This window comes from Vicugna pacos, chromosome 8, assembly GCF_048564905.1.
Source record: "Vicugna pacos chromosome 8, VicPac4, whole genome shotgun sequence".
NCBI lineage: Eukaryota > Metazoa > Chordata > Mammalia > Artiodactyla > Camelidae > Vicugna > Vicugna pacos.
In genome coordinates this window covers 8,075,508-8,088,431 of record NC_132994.1, presented here as the reverse complement: position 1 = coordinate 8,088,431, position 12,924 = coordinate 8,075,508, and the positions used below count along the sequence as shown (strand labels likewise).

Genomic DNA, 12,924 nt, shown 5'->3' with positions numbered 1-12,924 from the left:
TCCCCATCAAATTATCCTGGACATTTTTCACAGAACTGGAGCAAATGATCCTGACCCTGAGATTTGCACAGAATCACAAAAGACTCAGAATTGCCAAAGCCGTATTGAAGAAAAAGAATGAAGCTGGGGGAATAACTGCTCCCCGGCCCAAATTCAGACAGTATTACAGGCTTACAATCATCACAACAGCACGGTATTGGCATAAAAAGAGACATATGGATCAACAGAACAGGATAGAGAGCCCAAAAATAAATCCACAGACCTACGATCAATTAATCTTCAACAATGGAGACATGAATATACAATAGAGAAAAGACAGTCTCCTCAGCAAGTGGTGTTGGGTAAACCGGATAGCAGCCTGTAAATCCCCGTACACAAAACTAAGCTCAAAATGGCTTAAAGACTCACATATACCACAAGACACAATAAGCCTTGTCGAAGAAAATACAGGCAGGACATTCTCTGACATAAATCTTCACAACGTTCTTAGGGCAGTCTACCCAGGCAGTGGAAATACGAGCAAAAATAAACAAATGGGACCTAATGCACAGCAAAGGAAACCCTAAGCAAAACTAAACGACAACCTACAGAACGGGAAAAAAATATCTGCAAATGAAGCGACTCACAAAAGCTTAATTTGCAGAACATATAAACAGCACATGCAACCCAACCACCACCACCACCTGATCTGAGAATGGACCTAAACAAGACATACAAATGGCCAACAGGCAGATGAAAACATGCTCAATGTCACTAACTATAGAGTAAATGCAAATTAAAACTACCATGAGGTGTCACCTCACACCAGGCACATCATTTAAAAGTTCATGAAGGATATAAATGCTGGAGAGGGAGTGGAGAAAAGGGAACCCTCCTACACTGCTGCTGGGAACGTAGTTTGGTGTAGGCATTACGGAAAACAGTATGGACAGTCCTCAAAAAGCTAAAAATAGCCTTCCCATATGATTCAGCAATCCCACGTCTCCGTACATATCTGGAGGAAACTCTAATGTGAAAAGACACCTGCACCCCAATATTCACAGCACCGCTATATACAATTGCCAAGACATGGGAGCAACCTAAATAAAGCAACAGATAACTAGACAAAGAAGTTGTGGTCTATTCATACAATAGAGTACCACTCTACAAAGTAAAACATATTAATGATTTTGTCATAAACAATAATAAAAACAACGCCATTCGCAGCAACATGGATGGACGCCCTTCCCCTCCCCACCAGCGGCGCCACCACCCCATGACCATGCAGGGCACCTGCCTCCCGGTAGCCCACTCACCTACAAACAAGTGTCTCAGGAACCTGGGACAGCAGCGGGGAAACGGGCATAGCCCCTGGCAAGCTGGTCGATTAGCCCTCACCGCCCCTGGGGCATGGCCTGGGGGCGGCCTCGGCCGCCCCAGCTTCGCTGGAAGCACGTCCCCGGGTCAGCCTGCTCCCGGGAGGCGGGCGCGGTGCGGCCAGGGAGCGGCTGCTACTGCGGCAGCGGTGATGGTGGGATTTGGGCTGCCCCATGCAACAGCGCAGGACTTGCTCTCATTTCCCGCTGCCGCGGCGCCCTCACTTTGACTGCACGCGCCCGCCTCCCAGGAGCAGACTGACTTGGAAGCTAGGTCACGCGAACATGGGGACATAGAGGCCGCCCCCAGGCCAGGCCTTGGGGCAGATAGGAGCAAGTCTACCAGAGCATCACGGCACCCCCTCTACCCCTGCAGCTGCCACCTCCCGCCCAGACCTCTGAACGACCACGCCCGCCTCCAGAGAGCAGGCTGTCCTGGGAACGTGCCTTCAGCGAACCAGGGGCAGCAAGTGCTGCCCCCAGGCCAGGCCGCCCCCAAGGCCAGGCCGCCGGGGAGATCGGAGCGAACAGACCAGCTCGCACGGGCTGAGCCCTCTCCTCGCCGCCGCCGCCAATGCCGCCCCCCTCCCCCCGCACCCTGACAGCGCCGCGTCTGCCTCCCAGGAGCAAACCGATTGAGATTCCTAAAAAACCTAAAGATAGGCTTGCCAAAAGCTTTTCATTTCGGGGACAGGCCAACAAGTTCCCAAAGGCCCAGACCTTGCCGGTTATCCCGCCCCAAGTCGCCTGCGCCCAGGAGGGTCCAGGGCGGCCTCCGCTAGGCAGGCAGGTCCGCCTAGGCAGAAAGGCGGTGGGAGGTGCTCCGGGACCGTCCGGCGCCCTCCCACCTCCCCGGGCTGCAGCCGCTTTCCCGAACCCCGGTACGAGCGGCGGCAAAGAGGCGGGGTTCAGGGACTACTAACGGGGGGGGGCGAACCAGGAACCATGGCTGCAGGCCGCTTTCCCGAACTCGGGTACAAGCGGCGGCAAAGAGGCGAGGTTCAGGGACTACTAACGGGGGGGGGGGGGGGCACCAGGAATCATGGCTGCAGCCGCTTTCCCGAACCCCGGTACGAGCGGCGGCAAAGAGGCGGGGTTCAGGGACTACTAACGGGGGGGGGCACCAGGTACCATGGCTGCAGCCGCTTTCCCGAACCCCGGTACGAGCGGCGGCAAAGAGGCGGGGTTCAGGGACTACTAACGGGGGGGGGGGCACCAGGAACCATGGCTGCAGGCCGCTTTCCCGCACTCGGGTACAAGCGGCGGCAAAGAGGCGGGGTTCAGGGACTACTAACGGGGGGGGGGGCACCAGGAATCATGGCTGCAGGCCGCTTTCCCGAACTCCGTGAAAGGCGGCGGCAAAGAGGCGGGGTTCAGGGACTACTAACGGGGGGGGGGGGGGCACCAGGAAACAAGGCTGCAGGCCGCTTTCCCGAACTCCGTGAAAGGCGGCGGCAAAGAGGCGGGGTTCAGGGACTACAACGGGGGGTGGGGCACCAGGAATCATGGCTGCAGCCGCTTTCCCGAACCCCAGTACGAGCGGCGGCAAAGAGGCGGGGTTCAGGGACTACTAACGGGGGTGGGGGGGCACCAGGTACCATGGCTGCAGGCCGCTTTCCTGAACTCGGGTAAAGGCGGTGGCAAAGAGGCGGGGTTCAGGGACTACAACGGGGGGGGGGCACCAGGAATCATGGCTGCAGGCCGCTTTCCTGAACTCGGGTAAAGGCGGTGGCAAAGAGGCGGGGTTCAGGGACTACTAACGGGGGGGGGGGCACCAGGAACCATGGCTGCAGGCCGCTTTCCCGAACTCGGGTACAAGCGGCGGCAAAGAGGCGGGGTTCAGGGACTACTAACGGGGGGGGCACCAGGAATCATGGCTGCAGCCGCTTTCCCGAACCCCGGTACGAGCGGCGGCAAAGAGGCGGGGTTCAGGGACTACTAACGGGGGGGGGGGGGAGGCACCAGGAACCATGGCTGCAGGCCGCTTTCCCGAACTCGGGTACAAGCGGCGGCAAAGAGGCGGGGTTCAGGGACTACTAACGGGGGTGGGGGGTACCAGGAACCATGGCTGCAGGCCGCTTTCCCGAACTCCGGTAAAGGCGGTGGCAAAGAGACGGGGTTCAGGGACTACTAACGGGGGGGAGGGCGCGCCAGGAACCATGGCTGCAGGCCGCTTTCCCGAACTCGGGTACAAGCGGCGGCAAAGAGGCGGGGTTCAGGGACTACTAACGGGGGGGGGGGGGGACCAGGAACCATGGCTGCAGGCCACGGACCCACTTCAGGTTCCTAATTGGCCGCCCCACCCGGGCATCTCCGACGAACCCCTACCTACGCGCCTCCCCAACTGCGCAGCCCAGGCCTCACCTGCCTGCTCCCTGACCTGCGCGCCCCCACCAACGCCCCCTTACCTGCTCGGCAGCAGCAGCAGCGTAGGCGACAAGAAGCGGCGGTCCAGACCCCAGGCCGCGTTCCTCCGGAGGGGCTGGTCCAGGAGCACCCGGCTCCCGCCAGCTCCCACACGCTCTGGACGGAGCGCAGCGGCCTCGCATCCTCCCGTCTGTGCGTCCGCGCGTGCGCGCCGCGCCCCTCCTCCTCCTGAGCGCAGCGCGGACGCTCGGGTTGGGTCTTCTGCCATACCGGACCTGAGGGAGAAGAGGGGTGGCAGGGTGTTGGCGGCCCAGACGTGAGGCACAGCAGTAGGTGGGCTGTGTGCTTGGCCTGAGTTCTATATTGGACTCACCACCAAGGCAATTACTCAGCTTTGTAATTAAGTAAGGTATGTACGTGCTTGCTTTCCTGGTGGACATAAATCACTGTCCAAAAAATTTGCTGTGCAAATCACTTTTTATTTTTCATAGCTCAAATTTGTATCTGATCCCAAGCTACTATTTTACTGAACTAATAGAAAACTAAGCATCTGTCCTTTTGGGGCTAGTTCTGGATCTCATAGAGAATGCCATGACATTGATGGGGAGTGGGCTGAGGGACAGTATCTAGTCTTCCATCTTGGGTCCAGTGGATGGCCACAGAGCCCTCCACCTTCTGTACCCATCTCTCCTCTTCTGGTCCAGAGGTTGTCTTCTGGGACACCAGGAGCTCCTGCAAAGATACCTGTGGCCACGAGTCTTCCTTCAGAAAGGAGGTAGAAGTTCTTTCTTATCCTCAGACCCACAGACCTCTCCAACTGGCTAAATCTCTCTTTAAGCTTTGCTTTCCATATCTCTTTAGATAGTCTACCTATGTCTGCAAGTCCCTTTTCCCTCCTTTTATAATGGTCTCAGTTCTTCTAAGAGTGTAGACTTCGGGAAAGCAAAAGCCATAGGCTTGCATGTCATTTCTGCTTTTCACCCTGTCACACAGCTTTTTGAGGACGTTAACAGCTGGCTACTTCTGGGAGTGTAAAGGAGAGAAATGTAGGAGAAAATATATATATATAAAGAATATATCAAATAATACAAAACTGATTTTTAGAACTACCTTTTCTCAGGTGAAGAACACTGCCTCAGGGTGGTTATTATGTTCTCTTGCTACTTGCTTTGCTAAGTGATTTTGTATCAAACATGTGACCTCCCTCTCAGGTAATTTAAGCAGGGATTAAGAAATGATTTTTAAAATTTCACGATCATTTTTTCAATCAGATAATTTAAAAAAAATAGTTAGCATCTTGACTCTACTGATTATAAAGCCTTATTGATAGACACAATCAGAGCCATATTTTAAAAAGATAACTTCATATAATTCAGGGTTAGTTTCACTCCTAAGTGTTCTACAAATAGAGGAAGGCAATTTAGAGTCAAAACTACTCCAGAATTTGGGAGATTTTTTTTTTGTTTTGTGCTGGGAATTTCCTCATTTGCCCAATTTATTGAAACATATTTTAAGTCTTTTTTTGGAATTCTCAGAAAACTTGCCTTTGAACCATTTCTTTCTAAGGACTCATTTTCCTTCAGATAAGATTGAGTATTAGGGAAAGGAAGAAAAGCAGATTCCCTCTTTTCCAATGCACATAACCAACAACTCCTTGTTTTAAAAAAAAAGTCTACTGTAGTTAATATATACAATAAAATTTGTGATTTTAACCCTTTTAAGTGTACAATTAAGTGATCTTAAGTACATTCAAAATGTTGTCAAACTGTCACCACTATTCTGTTCGAAAATTTTTTAATCACCCCTAATAGATCTCTGTAACCATTAATTAATAACTCCAGGCCCTGTAACCTCTAATCTACTTTCTATCTTTATGAATTTGCCTATTAGATATTTCACATAAATGGAATCATGCAATGCATGTCCTATTGTTACTGGCTCATTTCACTTAGCAATAATGTTTTAAAGGTTCATTCATATTGTAGCATATATTAGAACTTCATTCCTTTTTATAGCTGAATAACATTCCACTGTGTGTATGAGCCACATTTTGTGTATCTGTTTTTCTCTTGGTGCACATTTGGGTTGTTTCCACCTTTTTGACTACTGTGAATAATCTGTAATGAATATTAATTTAAAAGTATCTGTTTGAATCCAAGCTCTCCATTCTTTGGTTTATACACCGAAGAGTAGAATTGCTTGATCATATGCTAATTCTAGGCTGAACTCTTTGAAGAACTGCCAAATTATTTTCTACAGTATCTGCACCATTTTACATTTCCATCAGCAATGTACAAGTGTTCCAATTTCTTCACATCCTCGCCAAAACTTATTTTCCATTTTTTGTTTTGTTTTGTTTTTATCAAGGGCATCCTAGTAGGTGTGAAGTGGAATCTTGTCATTTTGACTTGCATTTACCCAGTGACTCATGACGTTGAGCATCTTTTCATGGGCTTATTAGCTCTTTGTGTATCTTCTTTGAAGAAATGTCTTCAAGTCATTTGTCAATTTTTAAAAAATTTTGGAAGCAACAAAAATAGACTTTATTATTTAGAGCAATTTTAGGTTCACAGAAATATTGAGGGGAAGGTACAGAGATTTCCCATACACCCCTCATGCCCACATATGCACAGCCCTACGATGAAAATTTCATGCCAGAGCTGTACATTTGTTACATTCAATGAACCTACATTGACATGTCATTATCACTCAAAGTCCATAGTTTACACTAGGGTTCATACTTGGTATTCTACATTCTATGGGTTTTGATAAATGTATAATGACATTTATCCACCATTGTAGTGTCATACAGAATAGTTTCACAGCCCTGAAAATCCTCTGTGCTCCACCTATGCTTTTACAGTCTCCATAGTTTTGCCTTTTCCTGAAAGTCATTTAGTTGGAGTTATATACTATGTAGACTTTTCAGATCAATTTCTTTCACTTAGTAATATGCGTTTAAGTTGATTCCATATCTTTTCATAGGTTGAGAACTCATTTCTTTTCAGCACTGAATGATTGCCTGGATGTAGGCAAGTTATTTACCCATTCATCTACTGAAGGACATCTTGGTTGTTTCCAAATTTTAAGAATTATGAATAAAGTTCCATTCATGTACTTGGTTTCATGAGAAAATAAATTTTCAACTCTTTTGGGTAAATACCAAGAAGCACAATTGCTGGATATATAATGAGAGTACATTTAGTCTTCCAAAGCGGCCGCACCATTTTGCATTCCCACAAGTAGTGAATGATTTTTCCTCATATAGATCTTACACATATTTGTTGTTCATTTTGAAGGATGCTAATGTAAATGATATTGTGTTTTTAATTTCAAATTCTACTCGTTCACTAATGGCATTTGGGAAGGATTTTTTTTTTATATTAACTCTATATCCTGCAGTGTTTATTGCTGATTAGTTCTGGAATCTTATGTGTGTGTATGAGGGGTTTTTTTTTTGTCAGTTCTTTCAAATTTTCTACATAGGCAATCATGTCATCCTCAAAGAAAGAGAGTTATATCTTTCTTCCCAATCTGTATGCATTTTATTTCCTTTTCTTACCTTATCACATTAGCTAGGGTCAACAGTATGATGCTGAAAGGGAGTGGTGGGATGGGACTTCCTTGCTTTGCTCCTGGTCTTAGTGGAAAGCTTCTAGTTTGTCATCATTAAGTATAATGTTAGCTGTAGGTTTTTTGTAGATATTCTCATTAGATACCTTAATTTATTTATTTCAATCTTTAAAAATAAATCCAGTAAGTTTCTTACACAGTCGTCTTTATTCTAAGACTATTTTTGCTTAATCAGTACTATTACAAAGGACTTTGAAGTGTAGTTTGTGATTAAAGGACAAGATGCCTACCAGCCCTGCCACCATCTGCCTCTTCTCTCCTCACTGTCCCATGGAAACATACCAAGGTTTCTCTTGCAACAAGTCTATCCTAATTTTCAGGTTCCTTATAATGGACCCTCCCAAATCCCTGAGAATGAATTGTCACACTGATGTTTTCTTTAGAATATCCTACTTCTTAAAACTTACAAGAGTCCAGTATATTAAAACAATGATTTCTCCCAAATATCGTCATTCCATAGCAATAATTTACCTATATGTGCAGTGGTATAGTGATAGGAAAAACAGCAGACTGTAGATGTCAGATCTATTGGCCTGGTTTAGAATTTCCAGCAGTGCTGCAAAAACCTCCTCATGTTCATGCATGGCAATCTCATGGTAGTAGGATTTTTTCTGAGACAACCTAACTATACTGTGTATATCTCTGTAGAAGAAAAATAAATGGTTAAGATGCAAAAGAGAGGAAACAGCTGTCATGTAAGACACCATCTTCATGTCTCTTTATGTCTTTCCCCTTTTTAAAGAATTAATATATGCCTGCTCTATTTATAAGTATAGCATGCAAGAAAAAAAGAGAAGATTCTAATTGAGATTAAAAATTCAGTACATGAAAGAAATGTGAGAATTATATTAATACATTAAATTCCATGTTGACAAGTTTCATGGTCAATAGTCTAGCCTCAAGGCTATTCTGAGCTGGTGTCTCTAAACAATGAACCTCTCAAAAGGTGCTTTCAGGGCACGTTTAGACAATTGAGGCTTGGTACTAATTCTTCTGAGAATACTGCTTCTCATAGCCTTCCCCAAGGAGCCCCCTCTTCCACACCTACCTTCTCCTAAGCTTATGATGGTTTTAGCCTCAGGGGGACCCTGTTTTGCTTGCAGGTCTCTGCAACTCTCACTCCTTAAGGAGCCCACACCACCCTTTAGCACCAGGCTTGCCAGGATCTAGGCAGCGCCATCTCTTTAAGGAATAACCCCTCTCCTGCCCTGATGTTTGGTTATTCTTGCTGTGACTATAAAGTATCATGAAATAAATCAAGATAAAACATGCTCATAAACATAAACTTGAAAAAATGGTAATAATATAACTATCACGGAACTGTTGTTTAAATTATTCCCACATCAAATACAAAAACTAAGGCCATTAACTCTAAAGCAGAATAATTTCCAGTGTCTTCTGAAAAAGAGCATATTCAAGCTGTCATTATATTCTAAGGACCATTTCCCTAAAAACTGGGGGGCATTGTGCCGTCTATCTGTAATTATGCTGCTTCTAAGAAACGTGTCTCCATAGATGCAAGGAGTAAGGACTCCATCTGGAAATCTAGTCATTTCAAAGTCAGTATATCTGCTAGTTACCATGGTATAGGCATTCCCAAAAGCCTTCTGCTAACGATTAACTATGAACATTTCTATCCCTTATGTGTTACTGAATCAAGCCATCTCTGTCTTTTTATTTTATAATTACTTGGAAAAATACAGTACTTAAAATACAGCTGGGTTTTAATTTAAGCAAGCAACGTAAAAATAAAGATATCTATGAGAATAAATTAGAGTGTGCCTGCTTGCTTTACAGAGAAAAAATAAATAAATAAACAAAACCTTAACTTGCTTAAATCAGGGGTTGGTGAACTATCACCTGTAGACTAAATCCAGCTTACCACCTCTTTTTGTAAATAAAATTTTATTAGAACATAGTCATGTCCACTCATTTACACGTTGCCCATGGCTGCTTCCTGATCTAAGGGCAGAATTAAGTAGTTGCAACAGAGACCACATGGCCTACAAAGCCTACATTTTTTACCATCCGGATCTTTACAGAAAAAGTATGTCAACTTCTGGCTTAGATTTTCTAGAGTGTTTTCAACAGTGGGCATTTCTGATGAATTAGTGGGTTTTATTGATAAAACCTATCCTAGCTTATGATTTTGAGGGGAATGTGTCTATTTATGGGGTGATCCACCCCATATTTACAATGACTTGAAAAGTCTCCATCGTTGCCGTTCAGTGCAGAAGGTCCTTGGCTAGGATTCTATTACATGATGAGAGAAGTATGGATAATTCTTGTTCCCATCCTCTAGTCTCCTCTCTATATGTTAAAGATAGAATTGCTTGTCCTTCAGCAGCACTTTTTTTGATATTTTATATCAATGGAATGGGGAGTGGCTTGCAGGGCAAAAAATAAACTGACCTTTGGTTTTTAGTGTTTTTCAATATCCACCAGTCTCTCACCCCTTATTTTTACAAAATACAGATGCACTACACTGAGGTAGAACATCTCCAGGCTTGAATCAATGCAGTCCCCCATTTTTTTCTGCTCCTTTACCCAGCCTGCTTAGTACTGTTGGAGAAAACTCAATGCAAATTGGGAGCACCAATTCAAAAAAATCTACAAATCATAAATGATGGAGAAGGTGTGGAGAAAAGGGAATCTTCCTACACTGTCAGTGGGGATGTAAATTGGTGCAGCCACTGTGGCAAACAGTTTGAAAGTTCCTCAAAAAACTAAAAATAGAGTTACCAAATGATCCAGCAATCCCACTCTTGGGCATATATTTCCAGAAAATGAAAACTTTAATTGATACATGCATCCCCAGTGTTCATAGCAGCACTGTTTACAATAGCTAACACATGGAAGCAACCTAAATGTCCATCAACAATGACTAGATAAAGAAGATGTGGTATATTTATACAGTGGAATACTACTCAGCCATAAAAAAGAATAAAATGATGCAGCAACATGGATGGATCTAGAGTTTATCACACTAAGTAAAGTAAGTCAGACAGACAAAGACAAATATCATATGATATCACTTACATGTCTTGTAGGATCTAAAAAAATGATACAGATGAATTTACTTACAAAACTGAAATAGACTCACTGATGTAGAAAACAAATTTATGGTTACTGAAGGGGAAAGGGAGGGGGATAAATTAGGAATTTGAGATTAACAGACATTACTATATAAAACGGATAAACAGTAAGGACCTACTGTATAGAACAAAGAACTATATTTAATATCTTGTAATAACCTATAATGGGAAAGAATCTGAAAAAGAATATTTACATATATGTATAACTGAATCACTTTGCTGTACTCCTGAAACTTAACACAACATTTTAAATCAACTACAACAAATGTTAAACAAAACAAAAAAAAAAGAGCAGACCAATAAAAAAACGGGGGGCTGAGGTACCAGACAATCATGGTCTGTAACTTCAGCCAGGCTTTCTGGAAAACTTGTCCACATCTCCAGCCATATCCATTTCTCATTCCTACAAAAGATGTGTAACCTCACGACATTTCTCCTCTCATGAATTGTTGTCAAGAGAGTATCTTCATATCCTCTGTTATCAAACAGGAATTTCCTCAGTGTGCTCTTCTAGGATGAACTAAATCTCTGAAGTGATTATCACCTACTTTGCTTCAGGTTTGAGATAACACAGATCACACTGTCAAATCAAAATGGAGCTCTTAGCAAGGGATAAGATGAAACTTGATAATAATTTGAAATATACACATAATCAAGAGGCATAGATAAAGCAGAGGGAGGTCCAAGACCACCAGCATAGCTCCTGATATCCAGTCCTTTCTGCCTATACTCCCTGACCAACCCTTCTCCCTGATTCCACCCCAACCTTTCTTAGTAGTCATTCTTCCCCAGTTCAGATAATGCCTCCTCATTTGTCAAAATTCAATTTAGACAGCTTCTTTCAGAAAACCTCCCCTGAGTCCCTGGGAAAGATTTTTTCTATCTACATCCTCCACTTCCTCATGGCCCTCTTCTGGTTGTATTGTAACCGTTTTACTGTCTCTTTCCTGGAGTAAGTAAGAAACATGTAAGTGGAAACTTTTGGTTCCTTTTTCTGTATCTCTGGCTACCAGTGTGGTGCCTGCATCAGATTAGGTGTTTAATAAATGCTTATTAAAGGATGAAGATATTAAGGATGTCTGCCCTCTGATACAATATAGGTTTAAAGGGAGGAAAACAATATAGGAAGAAGTGATGAAAATACAATATATTAAGAGTGATCACAGATGCAAAAAGCTACAGGAACATCACAGGGAACCACTAACTCTGCTCCAGGGAGTCCTGGAGAATTACACAAAGCAGCAAGGAGAAATAAAGCTGCATGTGAAGAGAGAAGAGACTTCGCTAGGCGAAGGGGGAAGGATGTGATGGGCAGAGGGAATAGTAGTTCTGAAGTCATCATTATCATTCTGCAATACTCAACTATAACGAGGAAAATTAGGTGCCTCATGTGATAAATTATTCAAGTTTTATGCTTTGTTTAGTTACAGAAAGCATCTGGTATTTCAGTATTTACAAAGGAAGTGAATTTAGCCTCACATTTGTATTATTGGATGATGGAAGTATTTTTAAAATCAGTGCATCTTTTGAAGACAGATTTTTTCCTATGGATCGTTCTGCAATAATTATTACAGATGTACTGTGAATTATTGATTTAGCAAGCAATTGAGTTTTAAAACTGTTAAAACCAAACTTACATGTATTTTATTTTTTATGATTCATGCATCTGAGTATACAAGCCAGTTCTTTATGTTTGGAAGAAATACAAACATTATACTAAACAAGTATTCAAATAACTAAGGGAAGTGTTCCATCAATTGTCCTGAAGTTCATGATTATTTCAGAACCTGAAGCTAAATTTTTTATTATAAAAAATGACTGGGAAGACAGTTGTGTAAATAAGCTAATGCCATATAAACTGGGTTTAAGGGTAAATACCACTGTTTGAATATTTTTGTCCTTCACCCTGAATTCATAGGTTGAATCCTAACCTCCCAGATGGTGGTATTAGGAGTGAGGACTTTGGGAGGTGATTTGGTTATGGACATCCTGCCCTCAGGAGGGGGGATTAATGTCCTTACAAAAGAGGCCTGACAGGGCTCCCTTGCCCCATACACCATGTGAGGACGCAGCAAGAAGTTACCATATATTTGATTGCATCTTGGACTTCCTAGCCTCCAGAAATGTGAGAAATAAATTTTTGTTGTTTATAAGCCACCTAGTTCATGGCATTTTGTTATAGCTGCCTGAACAGACTGACACAAGTACTGTGTACAACAGCTGTGGCATTGGAGAGGGTAATGTATCAAGGTTAACTCATAGAAATAATATGAGAGAAGGTAATACATTTAAAGCAGAAATGTATAGGTTAATGAGAACTTACGAAGAGACACACAAGAAGACAGGGACCCAGGATCATACTTTGAATTTTTTTTTAAATCAAATGTTCTTTTCTGAATCTGTGGAGACGATCATATGGTTTTTGTCCTTTCTTTTGTTGATGTGGTGTATCACATTGTTTGATTTGTGTATGT

General features: G+C 43.5%; 1 protein-coding gene across 1 annotated transcript in view; it reads right to left on the bottom strand.

The window, feature by feature from the left end:
• Positions 1-12,924, bottom strand: part of LOC140697950 (uncharacterized) — a 40,064-nt gene that overhangs the window by 8,001 nt on the left and 19,139 nt on the right. Inside the window, exon 4 of the mRNA XM_072966356.1 lies at positions 3,764-3,997. Within this exon, the coding sequence (XP_072822457.1) occupies positions 3,764-3,997 (234 nt within the window). The remainder of the gene's footprint in view (positions 1-3,763; positions 3,998-12,924) is intronic.